Source organism: Apodemus sylvaticus, chromosome 4, assembly GCF_947179515.1.
Source record: "Apodemus sylvaticus chromosome 4, mApoSyl1.1, whole genome shotgun sequence".
Taxonomy (NCBI): Eukaryota; Metazoa; Chordata; class Mammalia; order Rodentia; family Muridae; genus Apodemus; species Apodemus sylvaticus.
In genome coordinates, this window is record NC_067475.1 from 162,158,215 (window position 1) to 162,181,903 (window position 23,689).

Below are 23,689 nucleotides of genomic sequence, written 5' to 3' on the forward strand. Positions count from 1 at the left end.
ATATTATAATAAAGTACCAGAATTTTTACAGTATTGGTATCAAATGGTTATTTTGATTCTCAGTATTTGAGCTTCTGATTCACTATTAATTGACCAACTGCCCTGGGACCTGAAAGGAATATATTATAGGACAGCCTAATTGAGAATAAGTATTCCTCATATTGCATAGGAACAAATATCCTAAGGAAAAAAAAAAGGGTTACAAAGAAACAAACACTGCAGATCCATAACTATCCAGTTTCTTCCATAGGCATTATTTTATTAATTCCCAGCATAATAAACCTGAGGATCAAGCTGTTACCATGGCATTTGCACTGAACCCTCAGGGAAATATGAATGTTACCCCATAGATGGGTTTGCCTGTCTCTTGCCTTTTAGTTAGCCCATGGGACCTTTGAGTAGAAAGTTCCCTCCTTAGCTGTGCTTTTCTTTAAGCATCCTTACAAATATGCACAGCCATGAATGTGTCCAAGACAAGCAAGGTTAATCAAGTGGACAATATGTATAACATTCTGGGCCTCACAGGGTGAAAATTGGAAATCATCCTCTTATATGATATTGGACTGTGATGACCACACTTGAATATCTGATCTCATAATCATCTTTTAAATTTCTAAGAAGAAGCCCGCCTCGATACTTCATTAAAGCTAACGTTATCTCAGTATTTTAAAGTACATACTTTTAGCCTCCCAAATTCTTAAATAAAATGTGATTTGTAACTATGCAAAATGACAGAGACCCTTTTTGTTTGCCCTTTTTTTGTCCCAGATTTCTCTCGTAACATTCCTCATAGATAATTCTCCGAAACTGTTCGGGCTAGATATTGTTGCACTATGGTATGAAACCTCGTTTTATCATGGACCCGGAGGAAATACCTCATGTGACCAGGTTACTACATCTAATATCATCACCCGAAATGAACCAGAACATGGAGCCAGCAGCTGCCCCAAGGGGAGGACATACACCCCTGACCATGATGAACCAGCAATAAGTCAAGTGGCTCCTCCTCTCTCTGAGGGCACTAACGGTGTGTATACATGTCCTACTACTATAAGTTAAAAGTTAGAATCGTTTAGCACTGAACTATGAATTTTATAACAAACAACAATGAAGAATTTGCTAAACCATGTGAAGGGACACTTCACCTGTGTGTTATAATTTCCTACTGCAAGAGATTCCCTCCATATTTTGGTACCTCTTTGCACTGGTCCTGAATTTATGCAAAAGGTAAATCCCAGAAATGAGAGTAATTGACTAAGTATATGTTACTTACTTTGATATAAAGGGTATTAATTTAGATGTGTATTATACATTGAATAGCAATTCAATACCAAATTGGGTTTTCTCTACCTGAAATGTCTGGCTGTCCTAAATCTTACTGTGTAGACCAGACTGACCTCAAACTCGCAGAGATCATCTTGGCTCAGCTTCTGAGGTCTGGGTATAAAGGCACATGCCAAAATGCTTTTCTTTTATGCAAGTTTTAAAATATAGCCTAATATACCAGTATGGGATTCATTGACACTGTGAACTCAGATTTGAGCTCTCAGTTCGGTGGGTTGTGAAGGGGGAAACCAAGGATTGTAATAAAAGTGCAGTCAGGCAAGTTGTGTGGTGAAATGCAAATACTATTGTTAATTTACATTTGGCCATGGCAGTTCTGCCAGAAAGACACAGGTGGACTAAAAAATTGGTACTATTTTATCGCTTGAATCTAATACCTATATGCTTACCTTTCAAGACAAACCCTAAAACTACTAGGTATACTAGAACTGTGGCCATATACAACTAGATATCCAATGCCTTATGAAGTAATGTCATGATTATAAATGTTATAATACTGATTATTTTTCTGTGTCTTTGTGGTGAAGCATAAGTAATGCAGGCTATAAAATGTGAAGGTCATGCAAGTGCTAAGTGAGTTCAATTACAATAAATAATGATTTTACTCCTTTATTAGAATCAGAGACTCAAGAAGATAATATGAATGCAACCCAGCAAACAACTTCTCAAACTCCTACTGCACCACCAAAAAACCAAGTATTTCGTACTTGTCCACGGTTTATATGCTTGGACAAAATGCTACCTTCTATACTTGTGAGTTTGTTTCATTTTGGGTTTCTAAACCTGTCCTATTTCCCATAATTTCTGGGAACCTATTTTCTAAGTAAACTATTTCACCAAACTGATGAATATACAGATAACCTATTCATGAGGTCAGATTCTTTTAAAGTAGAAATAAAACCTACTGAAGTTAGAGTCTTCTAATTTAATGAAAAGTGAAAATTTGAAAAGAAATAGTATTCCCATGTTTTTCACTGATTTCAGCAAAGACCCAAACTCACCAGCTTGTTGGATGCAATGGATCTTTGGAATTGCCCAACTATCAATATTTTGAACTGTGTTAGGACTCCATATTACTCTAGAGTCTACCTTGGTGTTATTGCCTCTGGTATTACTCAATCTTATAATCAAAAATATCTATAGATTACTATCTGATATTAACAATAAATTAGATATATACATGTTTTTTGCTATACATTGATCTTTTTATACTACTGCATTCTATGAAATTGTCGCCTAATAGGCTTAGTCTATCTTAAATATGCTTCTAGATTTCCATTGGAAATATTCATTTACTGTCCAGCATCTCTTTTAGCTCTATGCCTGTGCCAGGAATTTATGCCACACGTGAACAAGTTTATCATGTTAGACACATGAGAATTACTGCCCATTCCTTAGGTATTTTAGATCAGGATAATTTTGTCATCAATAACTGTAATCATGTAATCAATTAAAATGAAAGAAAACATGGAGTAAATCTGTGTATGGTCCTCATTTTTACAGAGTGAAACCATGGTAGAACAACTGAAAATTGCTTGGGTTCTTAAATGTGACAGCATCTTTCGATAAGGATGGTTTAAAATAAGAAGTCACCAAAGAAGGAAATAAAAGTCTCAGAAGTATAGTGGAAAAGGAAAGATTTCTTTAAAACACAAATGCCAGTTTTCACAGTAGAGGTCAGGGTAGACAGGAAGCCAAATAGTGATGTGATCTCTGAAAGAGAACTATCCCAATAGTTACTTGGAATGGCATGCTCTAGAAAGAACTTCAAAAAGCAAAGAAAAAGTAAGAGAACACCATTCACCAAAATGCTTCGGTGACTAGAAGTGTGATTCAATCTGGAGGGTTGTTTAATTACCAGAAACCCTTGATGATTCAAATTGGGAAAAATGGATTAGGGAAAGAAATATATTTGGAAGCTAAAAAAGAAAAAAGTGAAATGTCCTCTTCATTTCTTTCAGTTGTAGCTATGCATCCATGATTGCCATGACTCTGGTTTACCTTCAAAGACCTATTTGTGCTTTAGCTGTTTGGATCTGTTATAATAGAAGCTTGTCCTTATCCCACACAGGATATGATGTGGGTCATTGCGGAAAAAGGACCAGAATCAGAAGAAGTATTCCAATCCATTTCCGATAGATCACACTTGGTCCTGAGGGATAAGATCTATACTGAGCAACACATCAATTGGGACCAAGAATCCGTACTCACAGTAGCTTACCTTTTAAAGGTAAGGCAGTATTTTGCATCACCAATATTCAGCATCCCTCTAGAGATGCATATTCTGTCCTTGAGATTACCAGATCATGAAAGTTTTCTTGAACTATGGATACATGATCTCCGAATAAGAGTCACTTTAGGTAAAAGTGTGACAAGCTCAAAGATTCATCACAAAGACACAGGTGAACACTTTATGTTGGAGGTTAACTTTCTCATAAATCAGATGGGCTTTTTTGGCATTACAAATGTTCCCACTGATTTCACCTCTCTAACTATGCCACCTGAATTAATAATAGAACAAGTAATAATAGTAATAAAAGTGTGTTTTACACGATGCATGTCTTAAATCATACTTACCACAAAAACTTAAGTAACAACAGTACAAAATAGCTGTTCTACCACAGACTTGTAATGTGAGAGAATTGCATGTTGCCAATTCTATATCCAGTCCAATATCTATGTCCAGTAGATATATAAAATTGTTTTCCTTCTCTAAGAAAAAATAAAGCAGTATTTTCACTTTTTCCTGATATTGCCATCCTAACCCCATGTCAAATACTGAAGAATTAGCCTAACTTACTTCTAAGTAGTCTAATATGCTTAACTTCTCAGTGAGCAGCAGTAACTCTAGAGCAAATATCATTGTTTGATTTTTATTTGGGGCATGATCTGAGATTGCCTCTAAGTAGACTGGAGCTATGGCCCCAGACATCAAGAGAAAAGATAATGCTCTGAGAGTAGCCATGGTTAATAACGTTAGGCAATGGTAACAAATGATCCCCCCTTGGCCCTCGAGCTTGCCAAGTGCATCTGGCTCTCATTGCCAGAAACCTGGGACCACATCACAGGGAGGAAAGTGAAGATCAGTAACTGGAAGTCATGTGTATTCACAGCAATTTAAAGGTACAGGAACACCTGGGCACCTTCCATTTGTCTGAATTTCTATCCTTGATACAATGTGAAAGTTAATTGTGGCATTTCATGAATAAAGACACGCTTCTCTCTTCAAACAAGTTGCTGCTTACAATTAATTTAAATAGTTAAATATTTACACATTTTAATTGAATATTTACATGTTTTAAGAATGGATGTGAAACTGTGAGACATTCTCACATGTAAAACAGTGTGCTTAAGTAAGGAAGTTCACCACTATTCCAGGTGTACCCAGAGGCATACATGTATATTACAACTTTACTCTCTGTGAACTGAAAGTACAAGTTCACCTAATTATACAATCAGAATGAAGCATTTCCTGGCCCTGTCATTTTTGGATGGTTTTTTATTTCCAGAAAGAACACTTTGCTTTTTGTTTGTTTTATTGTTTTTTTAATACTTAACTGTTCATTTTTTCTTCTTTTAATATTACTATTATTACTACCTATTTATTCATTCATTTATTTATTAATTTTCATCTTGAAACTGCTACACTCTACCTCTTCATCCTTTATGAGTCTCTTTCCTTCTCCTCTGAGCAGGTCAAGGTCCCCATGTGTTATCCTTGCACCCTGACAAATCAATTCTCTTCAAGGTTAGCACAACTTCTCCTACTGAGGCCAGCTGGGTGAGGGGTTTCCACAGACAGGTGGAAAGGTGTGGAGTCCCTATCTTGATCGAGGCCCTGAATTCTTTCCTTAATTATTCACTAAGAGTCCATAGCTCTATCTAATGTTTCCCTGTGGGTCTCTATCTGTTTTAGCCAGCTGCTGGGTGAAGTCTCTCAGAGAGCAGTCATGCTAGGCTACTGTCTGGATATCCCACAGAGCGGCTGACCTCCATTGAGACAGATAGAATTTCAGGCTGTGAGTTGGAAAGCATATCCCTGATTTCAGGTAGTAGGGTGGACTGAAAACCAGGAAAGGCAATCAGAATAGACAGTAGGGTTATTTCATTGATGCTGCAGTCAGAACTCTGATTCTTTGCTTCTACTCTTAGGTAAAAACACATAGGCTCCTGCCTTTAGTTTCCACTTTTATAATGCATAATGCATGGAATTACTGATATGCAGGATATGGAACCCCCAAACAGATTGTGACACACAAGTTAACAATCCCTGGTCTTACCTCCTATTTTTAAACAAAACTTTTTTCAAATACTTTCTACAATGTACATAGACCATTAATTTTCTTTTTTTTTTTCATTATAAAAGGATTTTATTAGAAACATACAAGGAAGCTTACTTTATTCAGATTTGTATGAAAATTGGCTTAGTGTCCTTGATGAAGAATCCCTGCTTGGAAAAATTTCAACTATACGAAGGTAATGACATAGTATACACTTGGGGAAATGCCCAAAGTTAGAAATAATGCATTTTGAGATATATGGGCTTGTCTTTATAGGATTATAAGCTGGAATGATGTCCCAAGACAAGAAGTTTCCTTTGCTAAGACATGTATAGTCACTTTATAAACAGGTGCATTTCTCACACAAGTGTGTTGTACCATGTCTGTAATCCAACCACTTGAGAGTCTTCTAAATTATAATGGTCATGGTGTGGAAGACAGCTTATGCTACGCAGTTGTGTGCAAGACAGATTAGAACATTGGTTTGAATTCCTGAGTGAGACAAGTTAAAAGAAGTATATAAGTATAATAACTGTGGGCTATTTGTATCCTAATACTATTACCATAGTATTGTAAATATTGAACATTTAAATACATATATCATTAATTAGAACGTGAAGCTATTACTAAGTTCTTCCTTCTCAACTATATCTACCTAGATAAGTCTGGGTCAGGTATAGCTTTGACTTCTTTGGGTCATTTCCCTGTATCCATAGAATGATTTCTTAAGCACCAGGACTTTGAGCTCCCATTTCTACCCAGGACTCCAGTATCTCTGCCTTATCTATAGCAGAAGCTTTTATGCCTGCATTGTGTAGGGTCACTAGTGCGCCTTCTGCTCCTTGTGTTCCAGAGTGTCACAAGAGTGCTGCATGGATTCATAGTAAGTTGGATATTAAATGTGCCCCCATGGTGGTTAGAAAGATGGTTCATTGTTTGGCAACACTTTTTTCCATACACAGAACACACAACCTGCAACAAGCTTCATTCATTCTTTCTATTTCCAGAGAACCTAACACCTTCCTCTGGGTTCTGTGGGTAGCAGTAATACATGTAATACAGAAAAATGCATACATAATTTTTAAAGTTTCCCATAATTCTATAGGGGAAATTGATTTTCAGATAATATTTTAGCCAACAGTAGCAATATTTTACCTAAAATCTGTATTTTGGGGTGGGGTCATTCATTTGTTTATATTAGTGCACATGCAGAAGCTATGCATGCAGTCGATGGCATAACTATATCCAAAGTTCCATTTCTTTTTATTAGATATTTACTTTATTTACATCTCAAATATTATTCCCTTTCCTCATTTCCTCTCGGAAAACCCCCTATCCCATCTTCCAGACCCCTGCTCACCTATCTACCCACTTCCACTTTCCTGTCCTGGCATTACCCTTCAGTGGAGCAGCAAGCTTTCACAGGACCAATGTCCTCTCCTCTCATTGATTTCTGAAAAACCCATCCTCTGCTATATATGTAGCTGGAGCCATGGGTCCCTCCATATGTACTCTTTGGTTGGTGGGTTAGTTCCTTGGAGCTCTGGTTACTGGTTGGTTTATATTATTATTCCAGCCTATGGGGCTGCAAAACCCTACAGCTCTCTAGCTCCTCCATTGGAGACCCTGTGCTTAGTCCATTGGTTGGCTGTGAGCATCAACTTCTGTCTTTGTCAGGCACTGGCAGAGCCTCTCAGGAGACAGGTATATCGGGCTCCTGTCGGATAGCCCTTGTTGGCAGTCACAATAGTGACTGGGTTTGGTAAGTGTGTATGGGATGAATCCCATGTGGAGCAGTCTCTAAATGGCCTTTCCTTAAGGTTCTGCTCCACCCTTTGTGTCTAAATCTCCTCCCATGGGTATTTTGATCCCCCTTCTAAGACAAATGGAAGTATCCACACTGCGGCCTTCCTTCTTCTTGGCCTTCATGTGGTCTGTGAATTGTGTCTTGGGTATTCTGAGCGTTTTGGTTGATATTCACTCATCAATGAGTGCATAAGATGTGTTTGTTTTTCGTTTGTTTGATTGGTTGGTTTTGGGTTACCTCACTCAGGATATTTTCTAGTTCTACCCATTTGCCTAAGAATTTCATGAATTCATTGATTTTAATAGCTGAGCAGTACTCCATCTTATAAATGTACATTTTCTGTACCTATACCTCTGTTGAGGGACATGTGGGTTCTTTCCAGCTTCTGCCTACTATAAATAAGGCTACTATGAGCATAGTGGAGCATGTGGCCTTATTGTCTGTTGGAACTTCTTCAGGATATAAGCCAAGGAGTGGTATAGCTAGGTCTGCTGGTAGCACTATGTCCAATTTTCTGAGGAATCAACAACCCGATATCCAGAGTGGTTTTACCAACTTGCAATCCCACCAGCAATGTAGGAGTGTTCCTCTTTCTCCACATCCTCACCAGCATCTGCTGTCCCCCAAGTTTTTGGTCCTGGCAATTTTAACTGGAATGAGGTGGAATTTCAGGGTTATTTTGATTTGCATTTCCCTAATGATTAAGGATGTTGACAATGCAGCATTACTTGTCAGACAATCAACAGTAAAATTTTCCTTTGTCTATATAGTATTCTACTGAAGATGCCACAAGCAAATTACATTGTTCTTAAACAGCTCATTCGTGTGCTATTAAAAATTAAAACTTCTGCCAAGAATACTCTAGACAGCTTCATCTTATCTATCCGTATAGCCCCACATGTGTTATGGGATCAGACTTGTGTGAACTCATTATTTGGAAGTGACATTCCAAAAAAGGTAAGAGGATCTGATTTTTCCCTTTGAGAACAAAGTAGTCATTGTGATCAAGAAATTGGGAGTACCTCAGAAAGGTCAGCGATGTTAAAGGAAACCCTAAGATTGCATTATTCTGGAGTGGGAGATACATTGATCTATTTCAGGAAACATTGGGAAGGGAGATTGTTAATATAGTTTGAAGGAAGTGAATCATTTGTTTTTTGTTCTTTCTTTCCTTTTTACTTTTTTTTCAGATATTGATCTTAGATATTAATGTTTTACCCAATAATATGCTGCATGTATAATGGTAGTTCAAGAAGACTACAGTAAAGTTGAAAAAAATCCCTATTACCTAGTGTTTCACTTGTTTGATTATTTACTATTACAGCTGTACTTTGGAGCACATGATAGTTGTTCTTTATCATTGTGAGACTATTAAAATTATGAATTACCCTAACTGCACTACTGGTCATAAAAAAGAACATTGCATACAATTTTATATATAGATATAGATATAGATATAGATATAGATATAGATATACACAGACATATATACATATACATATATATGCATATGTATACAGACATATATACATATAGATATATGTATACATATATATATACATACAATATGTAATATAATGAATAATGATGAACATGTACTCTATCTTATATAATATAGTTTCTAATATTTTAGCACTAACTTCTACTTATATAAAATAGAAGTATATGTTTGCATTATTTTGGGTACATTTTTAGGTACCTTAATATTTTGCTTTATTTATCTCTTCCTTTTCCTAGAAAGCTATATGCATTTATATTTTTCATCACTTTAATTATTTAGTTTTAATTCTGATTGCAGTACACTACTCTAGGTCTCATCCTCACGACCCCCTCTTCCCTCAGTTTAATTTTAATTTAAAATTTTATTTATGTTTTAATTTTTTTAAAGTTTGGGGGAAGTTACCAGGGGAGAGTGTAGATATGGATGGACTAGAAAATGAGTGTTACTGGGTTGCATGATGAGAAATTCACAGAGAATCAAAAAAGGACTTACCAATGAATGAAGTCATGGTGGTATTACTCACCATGGAGTAGAGTAGACCAATGAAAAGCTCCTTCAATTTAGAAAGTGTCTTAATTTGCTACTATTATGATAAAACACTGAGGAAAATTCTGGAGGACAGGTTACACTTCACAATATACTTCTAGTTACCAGTTAACTACTGAAAATGTCAGGGCAAAACCAAAGCGAGGCAGGAAGCTGGAGGCAAGAACTGATGCACAAGCTGTGTAAGAGTGCTTGCTGCCTCTTTTCCTGTACCTCCTATCTCTCTTTGTCTCAGTAATAGCTCCTGGGTGGCACCATCCTGGAGTTCTGGGACCTATAAATTCCATTGTTAATCAAGAAAATATTCCACAGACTTTTCTACACAATGGGCCAATCTGTTGTCTCAGTTTCTCAACATAGATCCCTGTTCTCACCAAATTCTTCATTAGTCATTTTTCTATTGCTTTAGTAAAACACCAGGACCAAGGCAACTCATAGAAGTAAATGTTTATTTGGGACTTAGAGATTTAGAGACATTACCATCCTTCAAATTCATGACAGAGGAGCATGGCTGCAGGAAGGTAGGGCAACCAAACAGGAAGCAGAGACCTGGTGGCTCTCATCTTAGGCAGCAAACGTGAAGCATAGAGCGTACACTCCAAATGGCACCTGACTTCTGTGACCTTACATTCTAACCTATGACATACTTCCTCCAGAGATGTCAAGTCACTAAACCACTCAAAAGATTTCACAAAGATGGTACCATAAATTGAGATGCCTGGAATTAGACAGGCATCACATTCAAAATATCACAATGAAACTCCACCTCTTCCCCATTCCCCTGCATAAAATCACTAATTCAAGAAATCTTTGAAGTCATTACTGTGATTCACTCACAGTTATTCTGGCAGCATATCAGTTCTGAAATGTTACATTGCTTTAGTAGTTCCCCTATTCTTTGAAGTATGTATGAAATTTTAACATGATAAAGTAAGTTGCGAAGAACTTAAGCATCTCCATTTCAGACAGAGACTTAATTTCACAGGTTCATATCTGCTCAAAGTAACTGATATTTTCCTTTTAATTTTGGAATTCATTTTTTTATCGATTTCAATTTCGTAAACTATGTAAAATTACAGAAGATCTTGTTTTTTTTTCCTTGTGTTACAGATCTCTGTTATACAAATCATGATTGATAACTTTGCAGATATATTTGGAGAAGATGACCCTATAATTTGTGACAACAGTCAGAAGAGGTCAGATGACATAAAGACTACAGTAAATACTGCTGGTAAGTCAAAAGCTTTGAAATACTGATGAATTAAAGGTTTCATCTGCTTCTTCTCAAGCAGAAGTTCCTAGAGATTAAGAGAAATTAGTCATTAAACAGATGGAAGGATGATATTCTCTGATTTCATAAATTTGTAAATATCAAAGCCCTATTGTAGCCTATTATATTAAAACGTGGGAAAAGATTTTTAAACAATACTTTCATTAAATTATATATTAATATGTGTATATATACATAGGTATGCATAAAGACACACATACACACACATACACACACACACTCACACACACACACTCGCACACACACATATATTCTTTCATACATGCATGTAGGACAGAGGAACTCCTTACTTAGACCCTGTACAAATTCCAGCATATTACCTGTTATATTTCTCACCTTTCTTCCCATGGTCCATAAGTCATGTAGGATATCTTGGATATGAAATTATTTTTAAAAAGTTCACTTAGAAACAATTATTCAATTTAAAAATTCATTACACATACTCCCAAGAGTGAACAATGTGCCAACAAGCTTTGCTATTCTTGGCCAGAAACACTGATGTTTAATTTCATTTGATTCATAATCTTGCCAAATGCTTAGCATTTGGTATCAATATGAAGTTGCACAGGATCCACTACAACACCTATGTGAGGAATCTTAACAAATAACACATTCAGGAGCAGATATATTGTTAACTCAAGAAGTTTTTGTGTACAGTTCAGAAAATATACTGAAAACTAGTCTGATCTGAAGTGGGGTGAATCTATCATCAGAGAATGTTTTTCTAACTAAGACATTTCTTGACTTCATTTAGCAGGGGACAACGAAACAACTGCAACATATGACTTTCCACAAAGGAAACTTCCTCATGACTAAAGAAGGTTCCTGTCATTCTATTTCAATAAAAGAAACAACTTCAATTATACATTTACCCATATTATTTATTACAAATAGATTCACTCACTATTTATTTCAAGTTATGTATTACATATTCTTATCTATTATAATAAATTGAATTAAATTGTTATTGCTTAGACTCGAATATGCCTGATTCATGATTCTCTATAGTATTTGTAAAATGGCATTTCCAGTACTCTCCTCCACCTCTCTTACTCAGGCACCTATATTCATGCAACAGATCCACTAGAATCACTTTATTAATTTTTTCTTCCAAACTACAATCAAAACGGCATTTTAAGTCCTGCACAATAATTTTGTTAATAGTAATTATTGTCCTATTTCTGTGAAAATGTACTCTACTAAATTATTTACATTAGGAAAATAGCTCATTTTTTTGAGGGCTCAAGATATCAACATACAGCAGTTCTAATGTCAGGAGGTTGTAGCTAGTGAAGTCGTTCACCTAATTCAGAAGCAGAGGACAATAAATGTTAATATTCAGTAAGTTTTTTCTTTTTAAACATCCCAGGAACCATGAAAGGAATAGTAGAACCTAGTTATACTATTGGTTTGGCCACCAGTTACTTAAGCATAGACAGAATCTAAGGACCATAAATACACCCTCAGTGTCATGTCCAGAATCTTTTTTCAGAGAGAATTCTAAATAGAATTCCATTAATGATCAGCATTAATCATCACACATGATAAGATTAAAGGTGAATCATGGCTTCAAAAAACATAGGAATGGTCAAAGGTTTTAGTGATCAGAGAAATGAGCAGAGTCTGAAGTAAAGGCCACCCAGAGACTGCCTTACCTGGGGATTCATCCTACAAACAGTCACCAAACCCCGACACTACAACAAGAAGCATGTACCAAAAGGAGCATGCCATGGCTGTCTCCAGATGGGCCCTGACAGAGCTCTATAAATACAGAGGCAGAAACTAGCAACCAACTATTGGACTGGGCTTGGGGTCACCAGTGGGAGGATCTGGAGGGTAGTCCGGAGTACCTGAAGGGGTTACAGCCCCATGGGAATAAGAATGACTTCAGACACTCAGACACCCCAAGACTCCCAGGGACTGAACCATCAGGATCAGTGGGAGGAGTGGTCTTTGGTCAGGTAAAGGCTCAATAGAGGCCCCAACAAAAGGAAACAGACAGGGGTGGGGGGTGGGGGTGAGGTGGGAATGTGTCAGGTAGAGGGACATACACATGGAGGCAAGTGATGGGAGGAGGGGTAGGGAATCTTTGGGGAGGGGGGCTTTCAGGAGGGGGGAAATTGGGAAAGGTTTTACCATTGGCAACGTAAATGAAGATACTCAATAGAAAAATAGATATTGAGAGAAAACAAAAACCAACAAAACAACAACAACAAAATGACCCCAGGATCCCACTTTACACCAATCAGATTGACTACATTCAAAAACCTCAGATGACAACCAGTGTTGTTGAGGATATGTAGAAAGAGGAACACTCCGCCATTGCTGGTGGAGTTGCAACCTGTTACAACCATTCTGGAAATCATTCTGGTGTTTATTTTGAAAAATGGAAATAGATCTACCTGATGACCTAGCAATACCACTCTTGAGAATATACCCAAATGATGCCCACCATGCCACAGAGGTGCCACGTGTTCCACTACGTTCATAGCAACCTTGTGCTGCTAGGTATCTTAGATACCTAGAAGCTGGAAACAACCCAGATGTCCCACAACAAATCGATACAGAAAATGTTCATTTACACAATGGAATACTACTCAGCTGTTAAGCATAAGGACATCCTGAATTTTTCAAGCAAATGGAAGGAATTAGAAAATATCCTGAGTAAGGTATTCGGACACAAAAGGACACACTAATATTCTCACTAATAAGCGGATATTAGCCAAAAAATGCATAATACCCAACATACAGTCCACAGACCTCAAAAAAGGTCAACAAGCTGAAGTGCACAAGTGAGGGCAACTCAGTCCCACTTGGGAGGGAGAAGAAAGCAATCACAAGTGGGGAAGAAGGGTGGGACCTGGGAAGGAAAGTGGACAGTGGTCAGGGGAGTCATGGGAGAGGGGAACCTGATCTAGGATGGGGAGAAGGAAAAGGACTGAAGCCCTGAGGGCCAGCACAAAGAATGTAAACAAGCAACCTTGGAAAGTAGAAGGTTAGGGGAAGGACCCTCCAGAATGTACCAGAGTCCTGGGAGGTGAGCAACTATCAGGCACTAAAGGGAGCAACCTTAGATGCCTGACAGTGGGGAGAGGGAACATAGCCCACCTCCAGCAGGAAGAAAGATAGGGCATCAAATGAGGGAGGGGCATCCCACAGTCACAACTCTGATCTGTAATTGTTCCTCTCTGAAACAACTGCAGAGATAGAAATGGAAAGGAGCCTGAGGAAAAGAGCCAGAGATAGGCCCAAAGTGAGGTCTAGCTCAAGCGGAGGCTCTAAGGTCTGACACTATTACTGAGGCTATGGAGAGTTCACAATAAGGGACCTATCTTGACTGCCCTCTGAATGATCCAACAAGCAGCTGAAAGAGTCAGATACAGACATTTGCACCCAACTAATGGACAGAAGCACCTGACTCCTGTTGTTGAATTAGGGAAGGATGAAAGCAGCTAAGGAAGGAGACCCAGTAGGACGACCAGCACTCTCAATCTGGACCTCTCAGATCTCTCAAACACTGAACCACCAAATAGGCAGCATACACCAGCTGACATGAGGCCCCCAACACACTTACAAAAGAAACCTCCAGGTCTGTATTCATTCAGAGATGATGCACCTAACCCTCAAGAGACTCTAGGGCCCAGGGAGTTTAGAGGTCAGGTGGGCTGGAGGATGAGGACATCCATGTGGAGACAGCAGGGTGGGGAGGAGATATGGGATGTGGAAAGTTCTGAGAGTGGATGAGATGGGGGGATAAAATATTAAGTTTTAAAAAATACATAAATAAATGTATAAATTATTTAGAATGCTACAGAAGGAATTGAGCTGATCTAGTAAATTAGTGTGATAAATTTTCAAGTCTACAGCCTCACTACTTCCATAAATCTGACTTAAATTTCTAGCCCCAGCCATGGGAAGTTGAGTGCCTTTTGCCAAAGAAATCTTACAGCAATATGTCTAAATTCAACTGATTCTAGCGGTTTATGACTTAGCAACGTCTACGTTGAAAATGAGTTTCTATGGTACATAAAATATTAGACATGTTGACGTGTTAGGGAAGCAGTTGACAGGAGTATTCTGCTTCTAACACCTATGAAGTGTGACAATAACCCGTACAGCCACATATCAGAATAGATGCAGTAAGTGTACTTACATGTCAGTAGTATTCAAGAAGTTTTTTTTGTAAGTGTAATTTAATTAATTTTTTGATATATTTTTTGTTTACATTTCAAATTATTTCCCCTTTCCTGGATCTCCCCTCTCAAAAAGTCCCATAAGCCCTCTTCCCGCCCCTTGTTACCTCATGAACCCCTTCCTGCTCCCCTTTCCTGGTATTCCCCTAAACTGCTGCACTGAGCCTTTCTAGGACTAGGGGCCTCTCCTTCCTTCTTCTTGGGCATCATTTGATATGTGAATCGTTTCTTGGGTATTCTGATCTTCTAGGCTAATAGCCGCTTATCAGCGAGTTCATACCACTGTGAGGTCAAGAACCTTTGATTGGACTTAAGTTTATTTTCTTTACCTCACAATTGAACAGTTTTGGGTCTTTCATTGGTTTCTCTGAAAAAAAATTTTAGTCTGTAGACTCTAAGAAGCCTGTTCTTTTCTACACTTGATCTTAGTCAAAAGGCCAAGAAGCAATAAACCTGTTCTTTTCTACTGAGATAAAGAAATGGACTGAGCCCAGATGTGAGAGAAGGTATGCATGTGTGTGTGGGGGGGCGTGCGTGCATGTGGGTGTGTCGGGTGGGGAGGAGCTGAGGAGTAGAGGGAGGGAAAACTATCAGAACATGTTGTATTACAAAAGAATCTACTTAATAAAAAGCAGGAGGAAGAAAATATTCATCAGAAAAAAAGGAATAAAAAGACCTAATTATTAAACCTCAAACTTTAATAGCAAGAAAATAAAATAGAATCATATTTTATACTTATTTTTTCTGTTTTTATAGTGAAGATGTAGAGGATAGAATGAATTCATTTAAGGAATGTATTTTATCCTTGACTATGATTCTGAACTAAGCATCATTGTGATGAGAAGTATAATATACTAATCTACAATACTGACTGACTTTCCTGTAGATGAAGCTTTCTGACTCTGTTCAGTAAAGCATATTTATTTTTAAAGTGTCCTGTGATTTTTGCATGTTGGTCTCTACGGTTCATAGGGTTAATGAAGCTGAATTTTCACATATACCTTTGATAGGTTAAAAAAGAATAATGTATTGAGAATATTTGAGAATGAGTATGAATTTCAAAATGTTTTGTAGAAAATTACTTCTCTTCTTGGATAGATATTATTACTGATATCTATCTGTCTCTCATTTCATCTATCTATTTAGCTATTAACATATACTTTTCTGAGAATCTGTTATTTAATAAAAATGCCTATGGTTCAACAATTATTAAACTACATGATTTTAAAACCAAAAGACTGAAGAGGATGAAATGCACTTGTCACTTTGTCAGTTATAGCATAAGCTCTTGAATCTTGACTTCACAATGGCCTGTCACCCTGACTGCTAATGAATCCTCAGACTTCAGTGGTTGGTTTACCAACTGCAGTCTTCAGTTTGTTATATAGTGCCTAGAAGGAAAGCGATAATTTCATATCCATTGATTTGCTCTCAATTCCAGGCTCCACTGTAAAGGTATGTATATAGAAAGCAATTGTTAGCATAGCACAGGAGATGGAGAGGTTTGGAGAGGTGCAGGAATCTAGGTGGAGACTTTAAAATGTACAAGAATGTTTACTTTCCAGAATCAATGTTGATATCCTCATAGGAGCCACAGGAAAGACACACGGAACTGTCACCTGTGTCTGGACAAGATCAACTTCATGACTAATCTTTGAATGCTGGAGTGTTTGCTTGTTTGTACATGTGATTGTTTTTCTGCATTGAGAGTTATCTAGCTTATTATAATAGTTTTGACAGCTCAGCTGAACATCAGGATCATGAAAGCAGAGGTCTTTGGCTTGAGTTGTGGAGATTCATGCAACTACACTTTCAAATGCTAATATACTCCAGCTACTCATTTCTAAGTTTTCACCATTCAAGACAGTTTGGGGAAGGGACAAACATACGAAAAAGAAATTTCTGAAGGAAACTGACATATAGGACAATATAGGAAAGGCCAGGGTGTTCACAGGTATGAAAAGAAGTCTAGAATTTTTAATGATGTTTAATTTTTTAATTTCTTACTAAGTTTCCCATTAGCATATCATTTATGTTCAAAGTTACAATTAGTTTTTAATATCACATTCTTCCTTATTTTGAATTTCATACATGTATACAGTGTATTAAATCATCAGTATAAATGCTGCTATAATATTCCTCAGATCTTCTCTTTCAACATTATTTACTGTTTTTTTTACTATCATAAACCTTTTAAAATTTAACATGAACATTGGTCTGATAACTTATCCACTGAGTACTTGTTCTGTTAGGTGGAGACCTGTACAAGGAGTATCTTATTTTTTCAACTATATGGAAACCCTTGTGAAGAAAGACATTGGAGGAATACATCAAAACTTGCTGTGCCAAAGCAACATAGAACTCACAAGTGGCAGGAAAAGGAATGAGAGACATCAATCTTTATTTAATGATGCATTGGTTGTGTCTAGTAATCTGTTATTCTGTGCAACATGTATTCCTTACTATGAGAGGCTACACTTTAATTAGGCATTTTGTACAAAACTAAAATATTTTTTTCTTTTTTTTTTTAAGTTTATACTTACTTCATTACTTACTGATTGTAACTTTCTTTTCCTCTACTGTGTTTGGGGTTTGGCAGACACTCCCCTTTACATTTCTCAACTCATTTTGAGAAAAGTTTCAAACACATTTAAAAAAAAATGAATTATTTATGGTGCCATCCTTCTAGTTGAATTTGGGAACGAATAACAACTTGAAAAGGAGGCAGATTCTGCTTATTCTCTTTTGTTGTAGATGTTAACTAGATATATTCTTTATTTATATTTCAAATATTATCTTCTTTCCTGCCCCCCACCCCCGTGAAAATCCCATGAGCTATATCAGCTCTCCCTGTTCCCCAATCAAACCCCTCCTGCTTCCTGGTCCTGGTATTCCGCTACACTGCAGCACAGAACATTTATGGGCCTGTCCTCCCTTTGATGTCCAACAAGGCCATCCTCTGCTGCCTATGCTTCTGGAGTCATAGGTAACTTCATGTGTACTCATTGGTTGATGGTTTTGTCCCTGGGAGCTCTGGGAGTGCTGAGTGGTTAAGAATTAGTCTGGGAAGAATAATGATTTTGGCTGACCAGATGCCCCAGGGTTCCCAGGGACTGAGCCATCAACCACAGGTTACACATGGTTCCAGCCAAAAGAGTGGCAGAGGAATGCCTTGTTGGGCTTCAGTAGGAGGACAGGTCTCTGGTCCTATAAATGCCCAATAGATGCCCCAGCATGGGAAAATCGAGGGGGGAGGGTAGGTGGTAGTGTGTTGGGTGGGGGACATATTCTTGGAGGCAGGGGCTGGGAGGATGGGTTGGGGTATTTCGGGGAGGGGAGGAAACTGGGAAAGGGTATAACATTTGAAATGTAAATGAGGAATATATTCAATAAAAAGTGCAAAAAAATTCCAAAAAAAAAAAAAAAAACCAATACAAAAAGAAAAGGAGGCAGATGTGCCATATCCCATTCCCTGCTCTCCCTTGTCCCTGTGTGTGTATGTGTGTGTCTGTGTCTGTGTGTATGTGTGTGTTGGCTTGTTCCAATTCAATTATAATTATGTTTCTATTTATTTTATTTATTTGCCCTTTCTTTCTCCCTTTCCTTCCTTCTTTCTCTCTTTCATTCTTTTATTCTTTCTTTTGTTCTTTCTTCCTTTTTCTTTTTTTTCATTTATTTATTTACATTGCAAATGATTTCCCCTTTTCTGGGTCCCCACTCCCCGCAAGTCCCATAAGCCCTATTCTTCCATCTACCCCTTCCCACTTCCCTGTTCTGGAATTCCCCTATACTCTTGCACTGAGTCTTTCCAGAACCAAGGCTCACTCCTCCATTCTTTTTGGACATCATTTAATTTGTGGATTATGTCCTGGGTATTCAAAGTTTCTAGGCTAATATCCACTTATCAGTGAGTGCATACCATGATTGATCTTTTGAGACTGGGTTACCTCACTTAGTATGATGTTCTCCAGCTCCATCCATTTGTCTAAGAATTTCATGAATTCATTGTTTCTAATGGCTGAATAGTACTCCATTGTGTAAATATACCACATTTTTTGTATCCATTCCTCCGTTGAAGGACATCTAGGTTCTTTCCAGCTTCTGGCTACTACAAATAGGGCTGCTATGAACATAGTGGAGCATGTGTCCTTATTGCATGCTGAAGAATCCTCTGGATATATGCCCAGTAGTGGTTTTGTCATGGTTTCTCCATCTACAGTGATTGAGAGTTTCGCTGGGTATTGTAATCTTGGCTGGCATTTTTCTTCTCTTAGAGTCTGCATGAGATCTGCCCAGGATCTTCTAGCTTTCATGGTCTCTGGTGAGAAATCTGGTGTAATTCTGATAGGTCTTCCTTTATATGTTACTTGCCCTTTTTCTCTTACTGCCCTAAGTAGTCTTTCTTTCTTTAGTACATTTGGAGTTTTGATTATTATGTGACGGGAGTTATTTCTGTTCTGGTCCAGTCTGTTTGGAGTTCTGTAGGCTTCTTGTATATTCATGGGCATCTCTCTCTTTAGGTTAGAGAAGTTTTCTTCCATAATATTGTTGAAGATATTTGCTGGCCCTTTAAATTGTAGATCTTCACACTCATCAATACCTATGATCCTTTATTTGGCTTTCTCATTGTGTCCTGGATTTCCTGGATATTTTGGGTTACAAGCTTTTTGCATTTTGCATTTTCTTTAACTGCTGAGTCCATGATTTCTATGGTATCTTCGGCATCTGAGATTCTTTCTTCTATCTCTTGTATTCTGTTGTTGATATTTGCATCTATGGTCCCTGATTTCTTCCCAAGGTTTTCTATCTCCAAAGTTGTCTCCCTTTGTGCTTTCTTAGTTGTTTCTACTTCTGTTTTTAGATCCTGAAAATTTTTGCTCAGTTCTGTCATTTGCTTGTTTGTGTTTTCCTCTAATTCTTTAAGCGATTTTTGTGTTTCCTCTTTCATGACTTCTGACTGTTGATCAAGGTTCTCCTGTATTTCTTTAAGTGATTTTTGCGTTTCTTCCGTATTGGCTTTTGTATTCTCCTGAATTTCTTTCAGTGATTTTTGTGTTTCCCTTGTAAGGGCTTCTAATTTTTGATCCATTTTCTCCTGAATTTCTTTAAGTATGTTCTTCATGTGTTCCTGCACTAGCATCATGACTAGTGATTTTAAATCCAAATCTTGTTTTTCTGGTGTCTTGGGGTATCCAGGACTTGCTAATGTTGGAGAATTGGGTTCAGATGCTGCCATAATGCCTTGGTTTCTGTTAGTAATGTTCCTACGTTTGCCTTTAGCCATCTGGTCTCCCAGGAGTTAGATGGTCTTATTGTCACTGGCTGGAGCTTCAACCTACTGTGGATCTTTAAGGTTATTTCTGCAACACTGGGTGACTGGGTTTCTTCTGGCACAGATTACTGATATGCTGGCTTCCTCTTTTGTGCCTTTGGAGCCCTTCTCAATCTTGGCTCAAGCAATGCTATACTTAGGTTGTCAAGGTCAACCAGGTGTTCTCTGTCTGCTCTATTATGGAGGGAAGAAGTTGTGGTGGGGGTCACTCCCTCTGTTGATTCTCACATAGGACCCAGGTCCTACGATGGACTGGCTTGCAGATGAACCGCCTATGTGCTCAGTTCCTGAGTGGAGGCAGACCCCTGGTGGTTTGCACCACCAGAAATCTAAAGCTCAGGGTGTTACAGTACCTAGTGATCCTTTTGTGTCCCTGCAGACAGCAAATATGGCAGTGGGGCTTCTCTCCTTCCACAGCTTCCTGGGCAGGACACGGGCCCCGAGCCCGGCGGGCTGGCAGACAAAAGCAGCCTATGTGCTCAGTTCCTGAGTGGAGGCAGACCCCTGGCAGTTTGCACCACCAGAAATCTAAGGCTCCTTTTCTTTCTTTCTTACCTCCTTCCTTCTTTGCTTTCCTACCTCCCTCCTTCTGTCCATCTTTCTCTCTCTGTCTCTCTTTCTCTGTCTCTCTTTCTCTCTGTCTCTCTCTCTATGTCTCTCTGTCTCTCTATCTCTCTGTCTCCCTGTTTAACCCCCCCCTCCATCTCTTTCACACTTTCTTTCAAGAAAGGACTGATCTCTCTATGGGGAACAGCACAACTGTGATCTCCTGACAGTTCCAGGTAAGCCAGAACTACATCATCATCACCATCATTTTACATTTGTATCTTCTCACCAAAAATAAAGGAAAGGGGAGTCAACTTGGCTAGCAGATAAAATTGATAAAATTAAATCATTAAAAACTCAAGTATGAAATTTCATCAGAAAGATGAAAATGGTCATCTTGTGGAACATCATGAAAGTAGCTTCTCCACCACCCTAACCTGACCTTACCACCACTTCTGCTTATTTCCAGCTCCTGAGTACAGGAGTTACTGAGTTTAGGCAGTACAGAGTTTAGCATGGCAGGCAGGGACACACCTGGGGTCTGAAGACATGCAAGATCAACTGTCAGATTTAAGGCAGAAAAAAAGAAAGGAGAAAAAGACTGATCAAGGAATCAATAACTTTCAAATGGGCTTGGGTATTGGTAGTGGGAAAGGAGTTTCCATCCTTGGTGGTTAAAAGACACAGCCACATTGGAAAGTTTAAACTTTACATGTCCTGTTCACCTCTGAGACCTCAATATGGTGGCCAGGAAAATAGGTCTCTGAGCTGGCATAGTGGCACAAGCCTTTAATCCCAGAAGACACAGGCAGATCTCGAACTGGAGACTAGCCTGCCACATATAGTGAGTCCCAGACTGGCCAGGGATATACAATGAGACCCTGTACTTGAAAAATAAAACAAAACAAGAAAAGGAAAAAAAACCCCACAAACCAACAAAAACACAAATCGTGCCTCTGATATCCAATCTGGGCAGCAGATCTGATTGTCAATCTGGGCAGCCAGGCTTCTGCATCTCCTCCTCCCTAACCTCACTCGGAGGCTGCACTTGTGAACTCTTCTTCTCATCAGTGCCAGATGGAGCAGCACAGGCCTATTTATATGAGACAGGAAACTCCCTTCACCCATGCCTTTGACTGGACACCCGGCACTGATTGACTGAGTCTGTCGTACCCTATGTTAAAGACTGGTTCTTTTTCTTGCCTTCTCTCCTTTACAGAGGTCAGGCCAGCATCCTACTCTTGGGTGTTACCTGCTTCCTCTCCCTCTCTTCCTGAAGCCCTTGCATTAATTCATCCAATGATCTTTCAGTATATCTCAACTTTTCTAAAAACTGGGTGGACAAAATAGTGCTTCATGAGCAAACGATCACTTCTTGATGAACAACTGATTGCTCCTAATCTACTGTTGGGCAAGTGTCCCAGATAGACATGCAACTGTGTTGATAACAAAATGAATTCTAGCAGGAATGAAGACATCTATCCTGAGTGTGAAGAAGCTGAAGGTTCTGTTTAGGTCAAAGGTCAAAGATGGCTCAGGGTAAAATAATAGGCAACATGAATTCTCTGGGATATCTCGAGGAACTAAAAGGATATTAGCCCCCCACTAAAGAACAGAGATAGTAATAACAGAGAGAGGTCACTGCCTCTCTCCTGAAGCTTCCAGAAAGACACTGTGATACTTGAGTCAAGGACCTCTATCTAGAAATTAGGAGTATGGCTTAATAGTTAAAAGCCCAAGTTCTAGGGATAAATAGTTTAGGTACGAATTTCAGCTCCTTTGTTTTCTGGTTATGTGAACTAAAGAAAATTATTTAATATTTCTATGCAACCTTTTCCTTATTTGTAAAATGGGAGTTTATAATAGAGTAATAAAAAATATGTGATTTCAGTGTTGAAGGAATTACATTTTGGAAGATGCTTACAACACTTATGTTTTATACATTAAGCTCTAGAAACTGGTTATTTCACTATTACTAGTAATTCATTTAAAGAGACACTTTCTTAGTGCGGGGAAAGCACTAGCCTTGATTTCAGAGACTGCCAAAATATCACAACAGAAACATTGATTTTTGAATACTCTACTGAAAAAGAATACTGCGCTTCAAACCAAGGATGTCAGTAGTCTTTATTAGGTTAAATTATTGTAATCATGTACAACAAAAACGATTTTAAGTTTGAACAAAAAAGAGACAAGAGTTATTTAGGCTACTACAGATTACAAAGCAGGATATTCAAAGGGCTGTTTTGAGCCAGGCAGATGGTGGGCACCTGCAGTCCTAGCTCCTTGGAATATGCAGAGGTATTAAGCCCAGGAGTTTAGAGACCAGCCTGAGCAACATAGTGAGACTGTAATGGGATCTGTTGCCCTCTGCTGTTAGTTTGAATGAATCTCACATACACAAAATCAATAAATAAACCTTTAAAAAATCTATTCTATCTGTACTCTAATTTTAAGGGGGTTGTTAATGCCTTACTGGCGAGTTGGAGACAGTCCAGATTAGTTTGCAAATTTAGCTGTCAGAGGTCACTGTTAATGTATAAACAATGACAGTCTGCATGGCTGCAAAGGTCAGTGAATGTTGTTTAAATGATATACATTGCTTCTCTTACTGCTACTAATATCAGAATTTTCTAAATATGGACAGATAGCTTTTAGTTTTTTGTTTTGGATATTTGCTTAATATTTTTTGTCCCTGTCTCTCTGAAATTTGATTTTATATCATTTACAAAATGTTTTGTTGTAATTATATAAGGTAAAAATCTTTTTTTTTTCTGGAAAAAAAACCAGCTTAGGAGAGATGTGACATGGCATAGGAATTATTGTTATTATTATTATTATTGACTGTA

General features: G+C 38.1%; 2 protein-coding genes across 5 annotated transcripts in view; both read left to right on the plus strand.

The window, feature by feature from the left end:
• LOC127683526 (rho GTPase-activating protein 20-like) overlaps positions 1–10,707 on the plus strand; it is a 626,457-nt gene extending 615,750 nt beyond the window's left edge. Inside the window, exon 13 of one of the 3 annotated variants that reach the window (XM_052180841.1) lies at positions 10,626–10,707. The gene's annotated coding sequence lies outside the window, so the exon portion shown is untranslated. Of the gene's footprint in view, positions 1–8,201; positions 8,238–10,588 lie in introns of those variants that run through there. The other 2 variants (XM_052180839.1, XM_052180843.1) reach the window with 2 other exon arrangements.
• Positions 1–23,689, plus strand: part of LOC127683529 (rho GTPase-activating protein 20-like) — a 413,757-nt gene that overhangs the window by 205,583 nt on the left and 184,485 nt on the right. For both annotated transcript variants that reach the window (XM_052180844.1, XM_052180845.1), the window contains 4 exons: positions 769–1,027; positions 1,961–2,097; positions 3,416–3,574; positions 5,711–5,820. In XM_052180844.1, coding sequence (XP_052036804.1) covers positions 769–1,027; positions 1,961–2,097; positions 3,416–3,574; positions 5,711–5,820 — 665 coding nt within the window. The remainder of the gene's footprint in view (positions 1–768; positions 1,028–1,960; positions 2,098–3,415; positions 3,575–5,710; positions 5,821–23,689) is intronic.